This window comes from Grammomys surdaster, unplaced genomic scaffold, assembly GCF_004785775.1.
Source record: "Grammomys surdaster isolate TR1022 unplaced genomic scaffold, NIH_TR_1.0 341, whole genome shotgun sequence".
NCBI classification, from domain to species: Eukaryota; Metazoa; Chordata; class Mammalia; order Rodentia; family Muridae; genus Grammomys; species Grammomys surdaster.
The window spans coordinates 2,417,029-2,441,914 of NW_021604760.1; the positions used below are offsets into that span (position 1 = coordinate 2,417,029).

Here is a 24,886-nt window from a genome sequence, read left to right on the forward strand (position 1 = left end):
CACTGTGTGTGCTCCTGTATATTAGCTTGTCTGTATCTTCACTGTGTATGCTCCTGTATATTAGCTTGTCTGTATCTTTACTGTGTATGCTCCTGTATATTAGCTTGTCTGTATCTTTACTGTGTATGCTCCTGTATATTAGTTTGGAAGAAACACCAGTAACTATGGCCAAATACAACCTGTAGCCTGTTTTTATACTGTAAGCTAAGAATAGTTTTGACAAGTTCAAATATTGAAAAAAGAATAATAAATAACAGAAACATGTAGGTCTGCAAAGCCCCAAATATTTACCATTTGCCTCCACCTGGGGACACCTTGAAGGTTAGAAACTATGCTTTTGTGATTATGCTTTTATAAATGTTTGCTTCGTGATGTACCACTCATAGGTATTTGAAGTATGCATGGAAACGCTGAAACAATAATTTTAGCTACTGACATCTCATCAAACATCAATAAATTGGTTACATTTTAAAAAAAAAAACTAATATGGCCTGCATTCCAGCCTCCAGGTTGAGAGAGATGGTAGCTTTTAGAACATACAACAATATAATCTAATGAGAACCTACTTAGAAAGAGACCCTGGCTATCTGTACCTATAAACGAGAGCAGGAAACTCTGTCTGTAGATAAAGGCAACCGTAGTCTCTATGTCTTGACCCCCCATTAGCAAAGAAAAGCAGAAGGTTTTCATGTAGCTGGTCTTAAGAGCTTCGGCTGTACACACTCACTGTCAAAGTTGGTATGTCTAAGCACAAAACAGAAGAGTTGAAAACAATGATACCTTAAAATGTGAGCAACCACCGCTGGTCCATACCAATCGCCAGCTTTTTTCCCAGACTTCTTCCCGAACTCGATTAGTCGATGCAAGCCAAAGACAGCCACAGGGGAATCTCCAAACCAAGAGATGATTTTCCTGTGATAAATCTCATTCTGTACTGCAAGGTCATCAGAATGCTTCCCAGACGTTTCCTTCAGAGAAACTGCTGGAGTTCTGAGTTCTCTTTCCCCTGAAAGTGATGCTTCAAACGATGCAGCAAACTTTTTGACAGTGTTGGAAGTCCATGAGTCAGAGTCTGAATTCTCAACATGCAGTGCCTCAGGCCAGGTCCAAGCTATAGCAATTCCAAAGCAAGACTCAGACTTTTCGAACAGACAGACCTTGACGACTGTACTAAATAAATACGCAGCATGCAAAGCCAGACAGGTTATTGAAGCAAATCAGAAACTCAAGACTATGCAGAGGCAGAAATTAGAGTGATGGCTGCTACTGATGACATACAGGGTGGAATGGCTGCCAAAGGGTACTCTGTGCAATTATAAAAATATTCTAAAATTGGATATTTTGATGGCTATAGAACTTGGTAAGAATACCAAGAACCCTGAATTGGTCACTTTAAGTGAGTACATTTATTTAATAAAATTAATTTAAATGAGATATGCTACAATCCCAATAAAGCTGCTTTAATATTTTTTTATTTTTTTAAATTAAAATATAATTACATAATTCTCTCCTTCCCTTTCCTCCCTCTAACCACTCTCTTGTACCCAGTTCTTGGCTCTCTCTCAAATTCATGGTCTCTCTTTTTTTTTTAAGTTGGTGTGTGTGTGTGTGTGTGTGTGTGTGTATGGAGTGTGTGTTTCTACAGATCTAAGTATAACCTGCTCATTACGTGTAGTGTTACTTGTATGTGTATGATTTCAGGGCTGACCACTTGTAAAAGCTGCTTTGAAAGAGGGAAAAAAAAAGTAGGCCAGCCATGGAGGCACACACCTTTAATCTTAGAACTTGGAAATCTGAGGAAGGCTGACCAGGCTGATCTCTGTGAGTTCAAGGCCAGCCTGATATGCACAGTGAGACCATTTCAAAAATAAAACAAAGGAAACAAATCTAGCAAGCCTAGCACAGTGACTCAAGGTCCTAAACCCAGCACAGCCTGGCCTACACAGGAAGAGCCTGCCTCAAGAAAACACCAATACAGTGGGATGTGGCATAGATTAGTGTTTGTCTAACATGCTCAAAGCTCAGTAACCCATCCCCAGTACTGAAGGGGGAAGAAAGACAGAAGGGAAAATGGAGGAAGGGGGAACAGCAGTGCTCTAGAGACCCAGGCAGGACAGCATTCTAGACCAGACAGGGCCAAAGATGTGCTTATAAAATAAAACAATAAGCATATAAGCAAGCCAATATGATAACATCGATGATATACTTAGATCTGACTGTGTCAGAACTACTCTGTGATTTCTAACTTTTCCAAACTGGGAATGTACTACACATCATAATTAAGGAAAAGTCACAAAAACTAAAAGTCAAAGAAAAAAAAAGAAAAACTGCTAAACTCAAGTAAAATGGACAGTCCTGCAATATGGTATTTCTTTCTTTCTTTTCTTTCTTTCTTTCTTTCTTTCTTTCTTTCTCTCTTTCTCTCTTCCCTTCCTTTTTCTTTCTCTCTCTTTCTCCTTTCTTTCTTGCTTTCTTTCCTTCTTTCTTTCTTCTTGTCAATCTTCAGTTGAAATAAGGACTCCTGTACTTTACTGCCAGTCTGCCAGGCTTCTAGGCGTCCCAAAGGCACAATAAAAATTAAATAAATAAATAGAAAGTATTTGTTAACATTTATAGTACTCTGAGTAGATATCTTTAGGAAGGAGATTCATTTTGATTACATGTTTTAAAAAGAAAAAGAAGTAAAACTGCTGAAATTTTAACTTTCAGTATCTTTTAAAATATTTTTAAAATTTTTTAAAGAATATTTTTTAAATATCTTTTGTTCTAGATATTTTCTGAATATCTTCCTTCAGAATACTGTGGTGGTTTGTTAGAGAATAATAATAGCAGTTCTCCAGCAAATTAAAACCTAATGAATAAAGCCGGGGAAGATATCAGACCTAAACGCAGCAAACAGAACCATTATTTTACTGTTTAATAAAGAGGCAATCTTCAAACGTTATTTATAAGTCAATGAAGCAAATCCTTTTATGTTTAGATTAAGTCATGGGTTCAGAGATCTGCTCAGGAATAAACATTCCCATCGCTGTTCATAAGTACACAAGACCACAGATAAATCATCCTCATAAAATTTGTCTAAACTGAGTCTTAGTTGGGTTTAGTGGTTAGAACACTTTTCTGGCATTATAGCCAAGGCCCTGAGATTAATCTCCAATGTATAGAACTTTTAAAAATTTAAAAAAAAAAAACACCTTTTTCTTTGTGGAAATTTTTTTTAAAAAACACCTTTTTCTTGTGTTAGTCCCACTACTCACAAACTTGTTTGCTAAATGACTTTAATCATCTCTATAGAAAAGTCACTAGCACAGGGATACTAAGGATACTATTCTGTAGTATCTAAAGACGACAGCCTGAAAACAGTATAACAAAACTCTCTTACAAATGTATACATTATAAAAATCTGACTGAGAGGGAAATGACATTACAAAGTAAATATAAGTAAGCTGACTATCAATGAGATCTCTGAGGGTTTGAAAGTCTAAGCATAAGGCCTTTAATCCCAGAACTCAGGAGACAGAGACCGTCTCGTCCGTAGATCTGTAGAGAGATTTCCAGGAGAGCCAGAGAACTCCTGTCTCAGATAGATAGATAGATAGATAGATAGATAGATAGATAGATAGATAGACAGACAGACAGCTAGCTCTGGGGCTGGAGATGTGGATCAGCAGTTAAAACTGTCTACTGTTCTTGCAGAGATATCGCTGAGGTTCAGTACCCAGCACCCATGTTGGGGAGCTGCCTCTAACTCCAACCCCAGGGGATCTGACATCATCTGGCTTTCACACAGACACACATATTTATTTGTTTTAATAAATCTTTAAAACCATAAACATAATGTTCTCATTAATTAAAGGCCTAAAATTTTAATGTAAAGAACTATAGCAGGTATGGTGGCACATTCTAACACTCGAGAGACAAACAAGTGGGTCTCTGTGAACTCAAGGCCAGCCTAGTCTACATTGTGAGTTCTAGGCCAGTTAAGGCTACATAGTGAGACCCTGTCTCAAAAATAATAATAATAATTTAATTTAATTAATACAGAGAATTATAGATTATTTATAGTGATTATGCATGATAATATATAAATTATATAATTTATAAATATGATATAGTATAATTATATATTTATATTGTTAATTAAATATATCATATTGTATAACATAACTTCCATGTAATACATTGCTATATATTATATATATAATAATTAATCTATAATTATATATGTAATGGCATAATTTATATATAATGTCATAATACATAATATATATGATTAATATATACTGTTAAATGATATATATAAGTGATAATTATGATAAATGTAATTATTTATGATAAAAATGTCAAAATACTACTGACATGTACAAAGAAAAAACAGAGTAAAATTTCTTTTGCTCAGGGCTTAATGAATTTAATGTGCCACTCTAGAGAACTCAACTAAAACAACAGAATGTGAAGTAAATTCACTGTGGTGACCAGATAGCCATATTGAATCTACAGTTTTCAAAGGAAAGGCAGGACTGTGTACGTGTAAGACACTTGGCTCAGCTCAGTGCAGATGTAACAGATGTTCTCAGATCAGCGGAACATCTTGACCTCAGCAAGGTGGATGTGCTATAGAAACTGATGCTCAGAGTAAAAACAGCAGCAGCCAGAAACAGAGACTTGATTTACCTCTACCAAGAAAATGTAGTATGAGTCCTTGAGCCAACAGCATCTGGCCGGTCCGCAGTGTACAGCCCCAGCCGCAGTCTGTCGTCAAGGCTGAAGCTTCTATTTGAGGAAATTCTTCCCTGTAGGTCAGCCATATTCTAGAAATGAAATCCTTACGGAACTCTTCCACATTCCCTGCAATTACATGATCTTCAATGGCGCATCCTGATCTTGCAGGCAACATCTTGCTTTCATCTACAAAACATTTAAAATATAAGTTACATAGTATAAAGATAGGTGACCAAGTATGTATGTCTATCATCACTGTGCTGTCTCATTTAAGAGCAATGTAAGCCTTCCGCTGACTAACCAAATGACCCCTGAGGTGGTCTGTACACTGGGGAGCAGTACAGGACCTACAGTGACACTGCTATCCACAGTGACCGTCTGCACCTCTGTAAAACCATGTCTTGAACAAGAGGATAATTTAAAACACCTTCTCTTTTACCTCAGCTGGCTCAGGACACACACATTCGAGCTCTTTGAAAAGTGACAAGCAAATAAGATGCCGTGACTTGTCAATATGTATAGACGTATACAGTCACGTCAGCTGATGTGCACATTGTATTGTCGTGAATATTTATACTCAAATTATAAAGCCAAAACTAACAAGCTACAGAGTAAGAATATAAAATTTATAAAATGTAAATGCCCTTTATGTTCAAATACCATTTTCTAGAATTTGTTGCTACCCACACATATCATTTTAAAGGCCTTTGCAAACTGACTATCTCTAACACAATACTCTAAAAAGCCACTATTTGCCCAGTAATTCATAGAACACTATTTGCAGTGAACTACCATTCCTCAATTATTTTCAGAGAAACCACATCACCTTTCCCCTGCAGCCAGAGACGCTGGTCCGCATTTGTATATCTAGTGGACATCAGTGCTGGCTGGCCTGGATGTGTGGGCACACAGTGAGGAAATACATCTAGCTACAACTCTCAATGCCAAAGCATGCAGCATCCGAAGCCTTTCTGCAGGATGTGACAGGCTGAGATCTTTACAGCTCAGTCAGTCTTCGTTCTTCCTTCACCCATTCTTTCTGCTCATTTTGAAAAATTTCCATCACTCAACCTTCATCTATATTCAGCAGATGGTAATAAAAAAATGAATTCCAAGCCTCCATTGACATGACTTTCTCTCAATATCATACAGAACTCGAAGTTAGTTACAAATAAAAGTGCCTGGAAATTAAGCATGACACTACAATGTGTCTAAATAGGCCCCTTTGACATTCATATTTGTTTTAAATGTGATACAGTCGTTCCTGACCCTCATGCCTCATCCTACACGGAGCTCCAATTTCCTCTCTAGAAGTCATTTCTTAACCTCTTCAGACCTAGACAACACTAAATCCTACGGGGAAACTATCAGGACTGAGGGAACTTTAAGAAAAGTGAGAACTATTTCAAGGAACCACACAATAAAAAGTGGGGGTAAGGTAGCAAACAAACACACATAAGAAAGAAAGAAAATCATTGATGATACTGGAGGCTTAGTTGAGGCTGACAACTCAATACTAAGAAATACCAAGAACTACAAAACCTATACAAACAGGTAGAAACTGAACACTATACTTTTTGATGACAGAGGGCTATTCCACTGGATGGAAGGAGATATAAGAAGGCCTAGATCCAAATGAAAAGTAAAGCATAACTGCTTAGAGCCTCTGGGATATATTGACACCATTTACAAAGAAAGCAGATAGCTACAAGGGGGTGGATGTCTAAGTGGAGAAGCAAGGGGGAGCCAGGAGGACGTGGAGCACGTATGCCATGAAAGCAGTGGGGGCACGAAGCCGCCAGCCAGGGGGGAAGGAAGGATGGGGAAAGGAAGGTGCAGAGGAAAGTTCTGGAAAGTCTGATTGACTGATAGGAGATTCAATACAGAGCTTGGAATGTGACCACTAGGCGGATGCCTGGTGATGTCACTGGGGTGGTCCTTTCCTTTACCATCAGATGCTCAAGTTACCAGGGAACTTAACAAAGAACACAAGCATATACGTAGGTGGTTAACATGTCAAGACAGTTTAATATGGAAATAACAATACGTTTAAGCAATGAAAGTCTTCAAAGATTTTTTTAAATAGTTTATATGTTTATCACTTACCTTCATATTTAAAATGATAACATTTTCCAAGCAACAAAACTGGTGAATTTCTACTAAAATATGTCTTTGTTTTCAACACCCAACCTGCATGGAGAGAAAGAGGGTTCTGGCGTTAACATTTAAAAGTAAAAGCCCTGCAGTGTCTCTTTCCTAGTAGTTGACTGCAAGGCATGATTACCACTGTGAATATGCATGTTTAGAAGTTACAAACTATTTAGACAATGAAACAAAATTAGAGGCTAGTTTAAATAAATTTAAATTTTTAAAAATAAATAAATAAACTTTACTAGTTTAAATAAATTTCAGTCTCTTAACCATAATGTCCTCCTTATAAAACAGGGAAGAGGAAAACAGTGACTTTGATTTATTCTGACAGGTCACGACGCTCTCCCCACACAAACTGGAAAGGTAGGAACTCTACTCCTATTTCCCCTCAGAGTACCTTCTGCTCATCAAGGAAGCAAAGATGATCAACTGTTTGAATTGTCTTCCATCTCAGGTATTTTCAGGAAAGCACATAGTAGGTTAGCACATCTGGTAAAATTGGTCTCTGATGTAACTGTCTGGATGCATACAAAGTGCTCAGACATCCTCATCTGGGCTTTCAATCCCCAGTCCTAAGCCCCAACTGAAGTCACAAACTTTAATTATCAGGTTTCTTCCTTTCCGTCTATCAGCAATGGGAGAGAGAGGTAGTGTTCTCTCGGCATCCATGATGGCAGGAACCCTTCTGAATCTCCAGTGAAAAGCAGTGGTCCCCTACAGTGCTGAACACTGCCAGGCCTATGAAAACCCTGACTGCTAAGACTGCTAAGGGTGGGATTGAACATGTCACAGTGGCACACGCCAGTCAGGCCTGGTCTTGGGAACCTGAAGCAGGAGAATCACAAATTTAAGGCCATCTTGGTCTACACAGAGAGATTCTCTCTAGAAAGAAAGCAGAGTGGATGGTTTTCTAAACACAAGGACATGTATAGACAGAATTAAAGTTGACAGACATGGGTCTAACAGACTATCTGCCTTCACATTATACAGAGTTATTAACAAAAGTTTAAAACTAAATTCCCTAGAGCACTTTATACAAATAAAGAAAAAATGTACTAAAAATTATGATAATGCAAGAAAAGTTCTCTGCTGGACAAGAAGACAGGTGGAAGTCAGACACACTGCTCAGCCTTCGTTGGGCTTCACTTGATTTACTGTAAGGTGTCAAAAACAGTTTCCCTGCTCACAGTCTTTCTCTTTCCTCAAAATGTCACCTATCACTACCAAGTTAAACTGCCGGTGGCTCAGCCTTAACTAGACAGATTTTCTGTTTAGAAGCACCTGACGAGACCAGCGAGATGGCTCAATGAAAAGTCTACTGCCAAGGCTGACCTCTGTTTGGGTCCAGAATCAGTATGGTGAAAGGAAGAAACAAGGCTCATGGCTGTCCTCTGACTTCCACATGTGTGCATGGCACATGCACACACACACAGACACAAACTAAAAACTCAAAAGGATAGAGGAACAGCTCGGGGGTCAAGACAGTTGCTGTTCTTGCAGAGGCTCAAAGTTCAGTTTCCCACTCCCATGTCAGGTGCTCTCAACTGCCTGTTACCACAACACCAGGGGATCCACTGCCTTCTTCTGGCCTTCACATGGGCAAAACCACACTCAGACACACACGCATACATATCATTAAAAATATAAAATAATTTAAAAATAAATAAAAGCGTTAAAACATACTACTTCTACTTATCAGACTTAGCATAGGCCTCTCGGTCTCGTGAAGACTGTGGTACAAATCAGAACCCTAGCCTCCATCTCGCCTGGGCTGTGCTACTTGACTTACACTATTGAGTGATAAAAAATGTCTCTCAGAGTATCAGTCTACCTAAGTTCTACTCCCTTCAGAGTCATCTTTGGGGATGTCGTCCCCCTTTTCCACTTAGATCTGGTTCTCTTCACAACTCCAGTAGGACACCGATATTTATCTGCTGTGTGCACACCAGGAACTACACTAGGGCTTCCCATGGATTAGCCTTTAGAAATATTAGATCAAAGCCCCATAAAAGCGGCCATCTCTTCTCCCAAAAAGCGATGAAGTTTCTGAGAACTCAGTGAAAACCTGCTCAAGCAAAGAAACCAACCTTTAAAAAGAAACTTCTCACCGTCTCCCTCCCTGTGGTTTACTCTTTACCTACACCTTCTGACTGACCGCTCTCCAGTCTTCCCTTGTTAGAGGAAGAGGATGTGATCTGAGGTACTGAGAACTCACATCTAACAAGAACTTAGGGCCACAGTGCTTCACTGTCACACAGCAGTCACAGGATACACATTCTCCCCTGCTCTTCTCTTCCCCGTGAGACCTCACAGCAGACTGAGTTGCTCTATGCTCGGTACAGAAGACGGTCCAGTGCTTCTCAAAGGACCCTGACATTTTTCTCTTTCCACAGGCACATGGGAGCTTGCATAGTTCAACACATCCCAAGATTAACCCATGCATTGGACTTTTCCTCTTTTAACTATTTAGTTTTAGTTAACCACTTTGCAGTCATCTTTATAAATGCATTCATTGTATGAAACCCCTTAACCTATCTTTGCTTTAGCTTACTGATGCCGAATCGAGATACTATGGGGCAGACAGGATAAAACTGAAGATACAAAAACACAGAGCCATGGGGAAGCCGGGAGGCTTGGAGGAGGAGCAGTAATTAGCACTGACACATGTTTGAAAAAGCCATATGGAAACCTAGTATTTTATAAATTTCCTTCACACACACGCACACACACACACACCTTCCCCTATCACTAAAGGAGGAGCAGAAAGACTGTGAGAGAAGAAGCTGGCACGGACTAGGGCAGACAGTATCTTTTAGACATGGCAGAACCTCTGCACTCATGACCTCACAACAGGTGTAGCTGCCTCCACAACACCTCACAAGACCACAGCAGGCCCCACTCAAGCATGGAGGGCTCACACGCCCTCACCCCTAGCTGAGGAGTTTAAGGTAGCTAGGTGAGGGTTGGTTTTGGTTTGTTTTTTTCAGAGCTGTGATTCCTCATAGGCTGGCCGTGCTCCAGTAGATGCACGCCTGTGCGTATACGGACTGCACAATGCTAACTGGACTTAACGGATTATTTAAAAAAATAAAATAAAATAACACTGGGATGGAGAGATGAATAACCAAAGAGAAGGAAACTAAAAGTGAATAGTTTCAAAATATATTATGCACATGTATGAAATTCTCAAAGAAGAAATAAAAATATCATGTTTTAAAAATTATACAGTCAGGTGTGGTGTCATGCATCTTTAATCCCAGTGCTTGGGAGACAGAGGTAGGCAGATCTCTGTGAGTTTGAGGCCAGCCTGGTCTGCACAGTGAGTTCCAGGGCTGCACAGACAGACCCCATATCAAAAATCAAGCAAAAACAAAAGCAGGGAGCCAGCGGATACGAGCCATAAACAACAATCTTTTACTTACTGCACTACTTATTTGTTATTTGTATGTGGCTATGTGAGTGGGGCACACAGGCCACAGAACATGTGGAAGACGGAGGAGAACTCGGTAGAATCGGGTTTCTCAATCACATAGAAACTGTTATCAATGGACTAGATCGAGCAGAAGAAAAAATATCAAAATAATATGGAAACACAAATCTTCTAGAACAAGCAAAGCAACCTTGAAAAAGGAAAATAAAGTTGGAAAACTGAACCTCCAGGTCTGCACTTGATGACAAGCCTACATAAATGGCAGCGCTGAGACGCTGGCGTACAGACTGACGTATGTACGTACGGTACGTGAAACTGAGCCGAGAGGGGCAGAGACAAACCATCCTGATCAGCTGACCAGGATCTCGGAAAACTCAGGCCTCAGATGTGCTGGCAGGGACATGTGAAATGATGCAGCCATTCTGGAAGGCAGTTTTGTAATTCTTCAAAAAATCACAGTTATTCTCAGCCATTCCACTGCCCGGTATGACTCAGCACTAAAGTTTCCTGAGCTGGCCCTGACTCAGCCTTAAAGATGTGGTTACACACACACACACATACACACAGACACACATACACACAGACACAAATACACACAGACACACAGACACACATATATACACACATATACACACACACATAGGCACACAGATACACAGACACACAGACAGACACAGACACACACACACAGACACACACACAGACACACACACAGACACACACAGACACACACACACACAAATCTGTACAAGAGCATCCATAGCCACACTATTCACAGAGACGCAACATTAACTGATGAAAAAAGCAAACAAAACGTCAGGTACAGCCACCCAATAAAATATTGTATAATCATAAAAAAGGAGTTAGTGGCCGATCAAGCTGCCACTCACACAGAAGCCTAGTGTTCAGCTGGCTGAGGAAGATCATGAGTTCAAAACTAACCTGAGCCAGACAGTTAGGGACAGCTAAAGTTATATGAGACCTTATCACAAAAGGGAAAATAATTGGGACTGAAGGAGTATCTTGGGAGTATATAAGGTATGTTTACTATAGATAACTCACTATGTAGACCAGGCTAGCCTTGAACTCCTGTCTCTACCTCCAGAATGTTGGATGTACAGGTATATGCTACCATGCTCACATTTCAATATAAAATATTTGAGTCTCTAAGTATAGTCTATGATTATATTCCATGTCTTCAAGAGATTCCTATCAGCACTGTTTACATGCCTTTCATACCCCTATTCCAGACATAATAAAGTATTTCAGTCTCATGTATGTTCACACAATACTTAAATCACAATACTTACTATACTTCATGTTGTTCCAAGCAGATATAAATTTAGTTTTTAGTTTGTCAACTTCATCTGTTCCTGAAGCCTCCATATTCAAATTTTAAAGAAAAAGCCATCACTTGATTCCATTCTTTTAGAAAATCCAATGTACTGAAAGAAAAAAAAAGGCAAATAAGTAATCAACACATACTAGCTGGTACCATACTGCTGAAGTTACTTAAATTATCAAATATAATTTAAACTGAGAATAAGCAAAGCAAGTTGAAGCTATAGCTCGGTTGGTTGAGTGCTTGCCTAGAACACACAAAATGTGGATTTAATTCCAAGCACCACATGAATACGGTGATGCAGATCTGAAATCTCAGCATTCTGGAGGGAAAGGCATGAGGATCAGAAGTTCATGTCTGTCCACAGTTGTGTAGTGAGATTGAATCTGAGCTACAGTGGCCTCGTCAGAAACAAAGGAAGGAGGGAAGGACGGGAGAGAGAATTTTTTTCATTTCACATTTTTTCTGGAATAGGATAGTCTATAAATATTTTAACTACATAAAGCATATAATATAAAGTATGTCAAATAGAATTAACATAGAGCCAAACAATAATATTCCCACTCATTTTGTGAGTGTCTGAAGAGCTCAGTTCAGCTTGCGAGAGCGCCCGAGGCTTCGCTGTAATTACAGAAGCTGCCTGGGAAGCTCACTGAGATACTGTCTGTCTTCGGTAAATTCCACTTACACTGATTGAGTAGTCCTTGCTTCCGCGTAACTGTACCTAATTGTCTTGCTTTTGAAATTGTTACATTTTCTATTATATTTTCTTCCTGTCTCAATACTGAAGCATTTAAAAGGAAGAATGACTTAAACTGACAACAGAAAATGCTTCTGGTTTTAAGAATGAATGTAACCTGAAGGAAAGTTAAGACGGGTGATACAATCTGAGAGATGAACAAATTACAACAGGAAATGTTTGTGTTTATTCATGATAGCTCACATTTCGCCATTCAAGGGAAGACTGCTACACAGGACGTTGTGCTTTGGGGATCAGAAGTATCTACTGGAAAATACCGGCATTCATTCTTTATCGTCATCCTATTTCACGGTATGAATTAAAAGCTACTGACTACATAGCACAGCCCTAAGGTAGAAGGAACATGCTAAAAGCAGATGTGTCGACAGAACAAGAAACATAAAACGGTGAGTGAAGTTAAAGGGTTAAAGGGACGGGTACACACGCCCTGAAGACCAGGAGCAGCTGTGTCAAAAGAGTCAGATCCTGTAGGGTTTTGTTTAACTTTACAGCACAGCAGCCTGGAGGAAAGACTGCAAAAGGCTAAGTTATAACTTCTCAAAAGGGAGAAAAAAAAGATTAGTAATAATATATTCAAATGGTGGAAGTCAATCACATACAAAATGCCCATAATATTTTACATGAACAACTTTACAAAATAAAAGTTCTACCTTTGTAATTTATTTTTATTATTTAAATTGTGAATACCCAGATGACTTTTAAAAAAATCATAATCTTCTTCTTTAGCTTCATCTGGAATTACAGGTGAAAGGCAAAACGCTTAGCTGAGTCTCTTTTAAAATAACAAAATTAATCAGATGTTGAGCAGGTTAAAAGGCGTTTGCTACCAAGCCCAACAACCTGAATTTGACTCCCAGAATCAACATTGGTGATGATCAAAAATTATTTCTTAGAGTTTTCCTGTGAGCTCTACACATGTACTATACACACATAAGCAAAATAAATAAATAACCAAATTACTCAAAAAACGAACTGCTGAAATGAAAACTTAATACATACAATGCAATGGTTTGGTACTAAACTCTGTACGACCAAAACCGCCCCAACAAAAGTAGCTCAGAGTGAAACCATGAGATGAGTAGCCTCGCTCACCACATGCTCTACCGTGTTCTGCCACTTGCTACGGCCCAGATTAATAAAGTCTGAGACCTCTGAAAATAGTGATAATAAAGGAAATGCCAGAAAATGCTTGGAGAAATCTGGCCTGAGACCACGTGGTATCAGTGAGATAAAACTTCACAACGGGTGTCGCAGAGTCCTGGCTGCTCTTGCAGAGGACCCATGAGCACACCCAGCACCCAGGCTCGCAAGCATCTCTAACTCCACAACCAGGGGACCAGATGCCCTCTTCTGGTTCTGCCAGTGCTGCATTCATGTGGTGGAGGCAAAACACTGACGCACATTAAAGTTTTTTCAAAAACTAAAAAGTCACAGCTGCTTTTCTATCAATAAACCCCTTACTTATAAAGCACTGGGAATCTGTCCGGAAGAATGAAGTGCAGGACTGGCTGACATGAATGCACACACCTGCCTGCACCTTGCTGATTTTGAAACCTGGTAAAATGAGTTCTCATTCAGTCATCTTTGAACCTAAAAACCATGAACCTGGCAATCAAACTACAAAATCTTCAGCTTCAAACAAGCAAAGGCAAGCTGTGAAAAACCTCTGGAGACATGTCTACACGATCATGTCTACATGATCAGAGCCTAGGCTGGAACCACACATGGCACTTAATGGGAGGAAATACGTTGTCAAATAGGTGTGGCCGGCCTTGCCTGCTGGTATACCACTGCTTTACAAAACTGTGTACAACTGTAGGTGACAAAACTAGTATGCGCTCTGCATGATGGCATGATAGCACATGGAAAGCAGAGACAGATAGATTTCTGTGAGTTCAAGGCAAGCTTGATCAATATAGTGAGGTCTAGGATAACAAGGACTACATAGGGAGACTCTGCCTCAAAAAAGAAAAAAAGGTAAAAGAGGATTGGAGAGAATTTGAGTTCCAAATTGAATCAAGAACAATAAAAAGCTAAATACTATGTACATAAAAATTGTGTTTGCGGAAGTATCCTGCTGAGGATTTCCCAAGGTCTCCCTGGAAGAACTTGGGAGGGACAGAATACCAGAAGCTGATGTATAGCTAGTGTCATGTACTTTAGGACAAAGTGATTTCTCACTAACTGTTCTTAAAATTCTGTAAATTTAAAATTCTTTTTAAATCTTGCATTTTGTGCCATTAGAAATAACTTTTTCTTCCCAAAGCAGAAACATGATCAGAACATAAGAAAAAATTATAGTTGAACACAGACCATTTTTAAAGTGAAAATATATAAGATATTTAAATGTGCTTCCTTCTTGATACGCTCCCGTTAAGACCAACTGAATAATTTGCTTTCATATGCAAATAAATAGTGCTAATCTCTAAACTGAAACAGCTCTGTGTTACTTAACCTCTGTTGAGAAGAAGCAAAAGGAACTTGTCCTAAGTACTACCATTTTGCTTTCAGATTCCATTGAATCACAGTAGGAAACTAAGTCCAAAGTCCCAGGCCCTAGGGGAGCTGGGGACTTCTCAGTAGCTGAACAGCTTCTGCTGTAAGGAAACAGTCGTCTGAGTCCAGCCATCTCAAGGATAACTTCTCCATCTGCTGATCATGTTCCGGATCTAAGTGGACCCTGTGACACCTCAAGGTCTGCTAGGGCAACTGAGGCAGTCTTTGATGCGCTGAACATCCCTTACTATATGGGTCAGCCCCTATCTGATATGAGGACTGAGATTCGTTTCTTTCTTTTTATATACCAAAATATGCACATATTTAATACCTATAATATGAATGATTTGAAAATAGACATAACTTTATGAGACTAAAACCAAGGTGTCACCTCCAAAAACATTCTCCTAACCCTCTTCCGAAGTAAGAAAACTTGAGAGCTACTCTTTCATTTTCCTAAACATTTTTTTTTTTGGTTTTTCGAGACAGGGTTTCTCTGTGTAGCCCTGGCTGTCCTGGAACTCACTCTGTAGACCAGGCTAGCCTCGAACTCTCGAACTCAGAAATCCGCCTGCCTCTGCCTCCCAAGTGCTGGGATTAAAGGCGTGCGCCACCACCGCCCGGCATCCTAAACATTATATTATGATTATTTTTCTTAAAAAAAAAAATAGTCCAGTCAGGAGTTGGATACATGACTCAAGCACTTAAGAGCACTGTCTGGTCTTATGGAGCAGTTCCCAGCACCCACAGCTAGCTCACAACCATCTGTAACTCCAGTTCCCAGCACCCACAGCTGGCTCACACTATCTCTAATTCCAGTTCCAGGGGATCCAGCACCATCTCCTGGCTTCCACGTGGTGCTTTCCATGCAGGCAAGCAAAACTAAAGAAAATTACTGAGATCTCGTTTGTTAATTCACTAATGTAGTGTCACCTTAAGATAAGGGTGGGTGAGCCCAGCGAGATAGCTGAGTGAGTACAGATGCTTGCTGGGCAAACCTTCGGACCTAAATTTGACCTCCAAGCCCCAAGGCCAAGTCTCCAAAGTTGTCTTCTGTGAAGGCACACACAGCTGCAGTCTCAGCACACAAATCATACACTGTGTACACACACACACACACACACACACACACACACTTTTTTCAGGAAAACATTGAATATTTGTCATACTGTAAGATTCTGAACTCTCTCACCATCCCTATTTCCCTTCCCAGCAACTTCCCTAGGTTTTGTTTGCTTCAGTAGAGGCCCACAATGGAAGCCAGGCCAGCCTAGAACTTACCACCCTCCTTCTGAGGACTGGCATGCCAGATATGTGCCACCTTGACTGAACAAGTTTTTAATTTTTTTAAAACCAGTTTGTGCAGGCTTCATGCACCTGTAGGGCTGGCCTCTCTGAAGGCTGAAGCAGAAGGGTCCCTTGGGTTAGCAGTTCAAGGCCAGCCTGGGCTACTTAAAACATTGATTTAAAGAAGGGGAAATCATTTCATTAGCCAGGAAAGCCTAGGTAATAGATGCTTTACGGTGTACTTCATTACCTCTAGTGTGTAACGCCAGGCCTCACTGGCCCTGCTTCAGACTGATTTTTATTCTATATAGTTGATGTTACAAACTCAGCCTGGAAAAGCATCAAAATAACAACAACCTCACAACTGCCGGATGACTGCAAAATACATCTCAGTCACAGTGCGCATGCGCATATGCCGGGCGCCTTCCCCAACAGGTATTCTGTAGCAAAATGAAATGCAAAGGTTGCTACAGAAATCTTAAATTTTATTTATTAACACTGTAGGGGAGGAAATGTAGGAGAGGAAGAGAGGATGAGGAGAGCAGGGGAGGTGAGGGGTGTGCAGGGTCACGGCAGTCGGTTCTACTGTGGGTTCTGGGGGATCAGACTCAGATCAGGCTGGCGCGGCAAGCCACTTTACCCACTGGCCCACCTCGCCTGCCCTCATTTTAAATTTCTTATGTGCTTTTTGTTACACCATTAAATAAGATGAACAGTAAAGTCTGCCCTAAGTTTTTCATTCATTAGCACCATTTCTGTGCATGTATTTTAAAGATTTTTTATTATATTTTAATTATTATTCATGGGGTGGGGGAGTATGCACACACATGAGTGCAGAAGCCTGTGGAGACCAGAGGCAATAGAGCTTCCTGGAGCTGGAGTTCCAGGCGACTGTGAGCCAGCCGGTGTGGGCGGTGGGGACAGAACTTGAGTCCTCTGCAAGACCGGTATATGCTCTTATCTCTTAAGCCGTCTCTTCATGCTCATGCCTTACATGTGTACACTTTTAATAATAACTAGTAATCCCTTCTCAGCTAGCATCTCTGCTTCCTAACTCTGTCTTCATCTCCGATTTTTACTTACAGAGATACTCACATTGCGCCCACTTCCTTCCCACATCTGCCAATCAGCTATGCTTACACTCTAAGCTTAAACTCTAGAAAATGTAAATCCTCCTTAGATGACACCTAAGAGTCCAGCATGCTTAGCACAAAAGAGGCAGGGTGTTGGTAGCTACAGCAGCTGTCTCCCTTAGAGCTAACTGACAAGCTGAAGGCACTAAAAAAAAGGTGTTTTTTTTTTTAAAAAAAAAAAATTTTTAAAGAAAAAAAAATCCAAAGACAAGACAGGGAGGACTTGTATCCTCTGGACAAGCTTAGAAAACAATGAAAGACCAATAGCAAAAGGAAGAGTATAATAGTTTTGCCCCAAGAATGCGTGTAGTAAATACTTTGAGGGTCCCTCATATCTTCCACACAAAAACATTTTGTTGATACACAGTTCTCTCATAATCTTGACCTAAATGAAATGCAATACTCAAACATCATCTTAAATCCAAATGGTAGAGAGGAATCCAAGTCTGGAGCAGAAGCACATTTCACACACCTGTCTTGTGGCTCAGGTGACACCTGTGCTGCACTGTCCACACACACCTGTCTTGTGGCTCAGGTGACACCTGTGCTCCACTATTTACATCATGCTCACAGGCTATGCAATGTCATCATTATAACCACCCTGCATGGGACACACGGGCTGAAATGAACCTAATGGTTTACCTGAAAGTTGTCAGAAGAATATTAATGAGGAGGCTGAAGAGATGGCTCAGTGGTTAAGAGCACTTGCTGCTCTTACAGAGGACCCGGGTTCAGCTCCCGGCACCCACACTAGACAGCTGCAAACCATCTGTAATCAAGCTCCTGGGAGTCTGCCACCCTCTTCTGGCTCTATAGCCATGTGTATGTGGTACACATACAGACAAGCAGACACACACATACACATAAAATACAAATAAATACTTTAAGAGAGTTCTCAAGGGCTGGAGAGATGCCTCATCAGTTAAGAACACTTGCTCCTCTTCCAGACAACATGGGTTGGATTCCTAGCGCCTACATGGCAGCTCACAACCATCTGTGACTCAAGGTCCAGGGATCCAGTGCTCTCTTTTTGCTTTTGAGGGAACCAGGCACACACATGGTAAACATACATACATATAGGCAAATACTCATATATGTAAAATGAAAATAATATAAATCTCTCCAAAACAATAAATAGTAGTCTTTCCTTCAAAACATTAAAAAGACACCCAAGGGCTACACAGAGAAACCTTCCCTCAAAAAAAAAAGTTATTAATATCTGGACTATCTGAAGATAACTTTATTGTCTTGATTTTATCTCCAATATCTACTTAGTATTTGCTACATTTTTATTAATAAATTTTATGTCAGGATCTCAGTAATTTCTGATCAATTCAAGTAAACTACAAACACTTCAAGATTTTATACTTAAAAATGCAGCTTGCCAAGCTGTTAAATAGTTAGTCTGTACATAAAAATCAACATTGTAAGAACTGAAGTTTACACAAATTTCCAGACTCAAAAAGAACTTATAGAATATCTAATAACTAGACAGCCCTAAAAGCATGAGTAGCTCTCAATCCCTGGTCCTTGTGTGATACACTCCAGTCCATCAGTGATTTCTCTTAACCAATGATGCTTAGTAGAAAGGAGTAGCAAAAGAAAACGTGAAAGAATAAAAGGCTTTAAGTAGACCCCATTCAAACTGCAAAACCCCCAATCTGCCTTCTTGTTCACACTCACCCATCACAAACCATTACTCTAATCAAGAACCCACCATTAACCCACAGAAATGAGCCTTCCTTTGCAACACCCTTGCCAGCACACTCCCTTAGCCTCTGACTGAACATTTCCAGATCAAGGTACTTAATGAGTACTGTACAGAACCCAAAATACAGCTATAACCGTAAAGGCTCAATACTGTTTTAAACTGTTCTTTGTCCTGTGAACTGTTCTAGAGAATTCATGTTAACTTCAGGATATTTGCTCATGTTTAACGACTACATTTCCTTGAAAGATGGTATATGGTGGACTAGGGAAATGACTCCATTCATAAATTGCATGCCTGGCAAGTATGAGAACCTAAATTCAGTCTCCAGAAACCATGTAATATGGAACCAGAATTCTCCCCTATGATTTCCAATAAGTGGTCATGCTTCAGTCCTTAGAAACTAATTCTTCTTCAATTTTAAATCCCAGCATGTGTGTGTGTGTGTGTGTGTGTGTGTGTGTGTGTGTGTGTGTATGCTTTTTGTTTTATTTGGATTTTCGGTTGGTTTTTGTTTTGTTCTTTTGTTGGTGGTGGTGATGGTGAGTTTTTTGTTTTTTGTTATTTTGTTTTTGAGACAGGGTCTCTCTGTAATCCTGGCTATCCTGGAAACTTGCTATGTAGAGGCTGGCCTCTAACTCACAAAGATCCCCACCTGCCTCTGTCCCCACACCCAGCCTCCAGCTGATATTTTAAAACACCCTGCCTAACCCCATCCAATCTTCTCTTTTCCACATGGATGAGCCCCAGTTCCTTTAATGAATCAGAAGGCTGTAGATAATGAAGGCCTGACCACAGTACTGATGAAGGGTTAGAAACGGGATGCCAGCAGAAAGCTCCAACAGTGGAACTGATGATACATGGAGAATGGGTCACGATGGTATGCACACATAGACAGAGTCCTAAATAACACAAAGATCCGACACCTGACATATAGGAGAACAATGGTCACACTAAGAGAAACAAGAAACCAAATGGAGAAGGCTAAGTTTCAAACAAGATATAGTGAAGGGCTGGGGACATGGCTCAATGGTTAGGAGTACTGGCTGCTCTTGCAGAGGACTCAGGAGCCACATGGCAGCTCACAACCATCTATAACTCGAATCCCAGGAATCCACACCATATTCTGGCCTCCGAAGGCACCAGACACACATGTAATGCACAGATTAACATGGAGGCAAAACACTTGTTCAGAGAGAGAGAGAGAGTGAGAGGATAGATAAAATTTTTATATGAAATAAGACACTGAGTTTGAAGTTTGCAAGAAATATGGATAAACTCTTTCCAAGTCATCTTTCTTTTTTCTTTTCTTTTCTTTGTTTTTCTTTTTTTCTTTATTTTTAAGATTTATTTATTTTATGTATGAGTACACTGTAGCTGTCTTCAGACAAACCAGAAGAGGACATCAGATCCCATTACAGATGGTTGTGAGCCACCATCTGGTTGCTGGGAATTGAACTCAGGACCTCTGGAAGAACAGTCAGTGCTCTTATCCTCTGAGCCATCTCTCCAACCCCCAAGTCATCTTTCATTGGTCATTTTTAACCAAGAAAAACTTCACAGGTGTTGAGGGCAGTAACTATATACCATTTAAACATAAAATAGCTCACTCACTCAACAAATAATTTGAGAAGCAAAGCACTAAGGGACTCATTCAAGCCAGGAAACTCAGTTCCTGCCTTCATCTACTTTATATGGTAAAAGGCACACCACTGAATGGTCATGTATCACACAGGGATACAAAGTATGACAGGACAGAAATATTTCCCCTTCCCATTGAGAGTATCACACACAAACAGTATCACAAGGGAAACACAGTTACAACTGCACTGTTCAGATACAAAGACCAAAGACATACAAATGCATCTTTCTATTCTGAACATAATGCAGGAAAACACTACACATAACACTCAGGAATGCATTAGTATTCTCAACAATTGCATCCATTGTTAAAGAGTGATGCCTGAATTGTGTCATCTCTCCAAAGAAGAACATTGTTTCAACTGCTTTGCCTTATACACAGAAACTGTTGGGGTTTTTTTAATGATTCTTAATTTTAAATAATATTGCAGCAATTGTGAAATATACCCACAAGTTTGAATCCTTACAAAGGTAAAAACAACTGTAAACTACATGTTCTTCAGTGGATATAACTGCTCCTGGACTCTCTATAACTGCACACTATGATAAAGTTTACATTATAACGTCTACTTTAGTAGTTTTTATAGATGACTGATTTTATAATCTATTAAAAAGTAGTTTACTAGATACCTATTTTAAATTGAGAATATAACTTTGAATACAATACCTTTAGTAGAACATAGTCTGGGGTCATAAAATGGCAAAGTAACCTTTATTTCCTAGATGTGTTGTTGGGTACAATGATGGGCTAGTAATCTTAAAACCTTATGTGTGCGTTACAGAACAGAATGGATAAGCAAATATGTTGATACAGTTGAGAAGCCCAATTCTCCCTATGGTAAAGTAATAATAACAACATATATTATATATAGTACAGCAATAACACAGAGAGAGAGAGAGAGAGAGAGAGAGAGAGAGAGAGAGATATGAACTGGAGAAGTGAAGAGAACTCTTCTATGCTGAACTTGAACAGAAGATATTCTATGAACTCATGGACAGATCTACAGAACTATCTGTAACTCTGGGTGGCTGTGTAGGACCTATTTAAAAGGTTTAGAAACAAAAATACCAGTAGCATAGTCAACGCCCAGATCTTGGTTTCTAAGTATCAATTCATGGTAAATACTCCAAGACTTTATGGTTAAATAGCTGATTCCAGATCTCCAGCAGAAACTGGACCAGATGAGCACAGAACATCTTACAGTGCAAAAGTGTAAGAAAATGCTCAACAGCAGATGAGAACATATCCAAAGGAAATGGGAACAAGCTTGGAGGCTGCCACTGACCAACCAAATCTGAAATGATTTATCATCAAAACAAACAAAACAAAACAAAAGGATGGTGGGGCTAGAGAGATGGCTCAGTGGTTAAGAGAGCACTGACTGCTCTTCCAGGGAACCCAGGTTCCCAGCATCCACGTGATGGCTCTCAACCATCTGTTACTCCAGCGTCACCCTGTTCTGGCCTCAGAGGACACTATATGCACATGGTGCACAGACATACATGTAAATAAAGCACTCATTTAAAAACAAATCTAGCCGGGCGGTAGTGGCGCATGCCTTTAATCCCAGCACTTGGGAGGCAGAGGCAGGCGGATTTCTGAGTTCGAGAGTTCGAGGCTAGCCTGGTCTACAGAGTGAGTTCCAGGACAGCCAGGGCCACACAGAGAAACCCTGTCTCGAAAAAACCAAAAAAAAAAAAAAAATCTAAAAAACAAAAACAGAATGACAGTAACAGATTCTAATGCACTGCAAAAATTGTTTCGAGAATTCTTAACTCATGGAGGTGGGAACTAAACCTGGAGGTGAGAACGAAAGCAGAAAGCATGAATGACACCGAGCACTGGCTTGCTTCTCTACACACCACACAATACCTGCCCAACAGCAGCGCTGCCCAGTGGGATGGGCCCTCCCACATCAATCATCAGTCAAGGAAACCTCCTACACATGCGCATAGACCAGTCTGTTGGAGGCGACTCCTCAACTGAGGCTCCCTCTTCCCAGGCGACAATAAAACTAACCAGGACACCCAGAACCTAATTGATAGGTGTTCAGATTTATCAATTCTGTGAGGCACTCTCCAAAAATAATTGGTTTTTACTCAAAAAAAAAAAAATCAATTGCCTTTAAAGATGAGGACAGAAGGGAAGGAGCAGGAGGGGGGAGATGTTCTCTGTAACAGAGAGAGTGTGAAGAGAAGCTCGGTGGAAGAGTAACTGCCCACACGCGCAGGCCAGATGCCCTAGGTCTGAGTTCCAGCACTGCAAAAGGAAAGGATAACGAGAAGGAAACAGAAATGTGACAATTCAAAAAAAAAAAAACAAAGAAAAGAGATGTGACAATTCAATATAGTCTATGAAGTATAACTAGATTTATTATTTTTTCACGCTATGGTAATATTGTTGTCTTGTTTGGGAAAATCGGGGTTTTGAATATTGATAATACAATAGATAACATTAAGGTCATGGTGCTATAGTATACTGATGGTGGCTTGGGTGTAAGAAAATGACGTAATTATTAAACCTGCATGAGGAAGTGCTTAGGAGGGATGTGTCATAATGGTGTCATCTTACTTCCAAATACCCGAGTAAGAAAGAAGCATCTAAGCACAAGTAAATACTGAAAGCACATCCACAATACCAAAGCTCAAATGAGGGATAGTGTTAACAACTAGCAACCTAAGCCCGCACTTCGAGGAAAAGGTAGAAATTAGATAGCCCTGAGACCAGCTTAACTACTTCCTCCTCTACCCAGGAGGGCTCATGGGAATGACACATACTAACAATTGGTAAGTAATCACAAAACAATTGGACACACCCTGAGAACCCTACGCTAAGTCATCTCAGGACCTTAACGAATAGAAAAAACTTAAAAAATTAGATAATGTTTTCTCCAAAGCCAAACACAACTACCAAGCAATACAACTAAAGCACTGTCACCAAAGTCACATTATCTCAGTGACTTTGCAGGTGACCATTTGGTCACCTGCAAATTTAAAACAGATACCAAGGTATTTCCAGATGCTTTCACCTATAGCTCTCCTCTTTTGCATTCAAAGATAAAAGATACCAAAAGAATCTGAGTGACATTCCATTATTCAAATATACTAAACTCAGGAAGCAGAGGCAGGCCAATTTCTATGGGCTTGAGGCCATTCTGGTTTACATAGTAAGTTCCAGGTCTGGCTACATAGTGAGACACTGTCTTACATACACAGACACACAGACACACATACACACACACAGAGACACACCACAAGCAATGACACACAAGAAAAAAATTTAACTAAAAAAATTATTCTGTAATATCACTGCCACAATAAACATACTAATAGCAAAAGTTTATGCCTAGAAACCTGATCTTTCACTGATCTCTCTATCTCAAGGAATTCACCTCTGTCCATCATCACAAGACGTTCGTCTTAGAACTAACTGCCTAGGGGTAGTCACTGACACCGGCTCCCTCGCCTCTCACATCCATTGGCTTCTGCCTTGACTACCCTTCTCCAGACAGTCTCATCTAACATGTAGGCTATTCTGACTCTGTCCTTACAGGGCTCTCTCATCTTCAGTCTTCCCCTCAAAATTACCTTAGAATAAAGAACATCAAGTCCTTTGGTAAGAGCATTTAACACAGATGTAACTTCAAATTTGACGATCTGGTTGGTGCATGCATGCCTTCTCTATTACTCAGCCATTCTGATTGTGGTAGACTATTTCACTCAATGTGCTAGCTAGTTTTATGCCAACTTGACACAAGCTTGAACCTCAATTGAGTAGATGTCTTTATAAGACCCAGCTATAAGGCATTTTCTTAATTAGTGACTGATGGGGGGAGGCCCCAGGCCACTGTGGGTGGTGCCATCCCTAGGTTAGTGGTCCTTGGTTCTACAAGGAAGCAGACTGAATAAAGGCATGACGAGCATCGCAGAAAGCAACACTTCTTCGTGGCCTCTGCAGCAGGTCCTGCCTCCAGGTTCTGTTAATGACGGACAACAATGTAGACATGTAAGTTAAATAAACCCTTTTCTCTCCAACTTGCTCCTGGTTATGGTGTTTTGTCACAGCAATAGAAACCCTAACTAGGATGTTCACTACACTGTGACCTAGAAGAATGCCTAGTTAACAAATAAAACTTACAAATGGATTCATAAATAGTCCTAAAAACAAAATTAAAGAGGTTATAAGGCTCACGTTCCACTATAAGGAATACCTAGT

At 40.1% G+C, this 24,886-nt stretch overlaps 1 protein-coding gene across 1 annotated transcript in view; it reads right to left on the bottom strand.

Annotated features, from left to right (window-relative positions):
* The window catches only part of Atg4c (autophagy related 4C cysteine peptidase), a 61,749-nt gene that overhangs the window by 33,480 nt on the left and 3,383 nt on the right, over positions 1 to 24,886 (bottom strand). The window contains exons 2-5 of the mRNA XM_028778782.1: positions 11,614 to 11,748; positions 6,829 to 6,912; positions 4,675 to 4,908; positions 781 to 1,111 (exon numbers count right to left, since the gene is read on the bottom strand). Of these exons, the coding sequence (XP_028634615.1) occupies positions 781 to 1,111; positions 4,675 to 4,908; positions 6,829 to 6,912; positions 11,614 to 11,689 (725 nt within the window). The 5' untranslated portion in view covers positions 11,690 to 11,748. The remainder of the gene's footprint in view (positions 1 to 780; positions 1,112 to 4,674; positions 4,909 to 6,828; positions 6,913 to 11,613; positions 11,749 to 24,886) is intronic.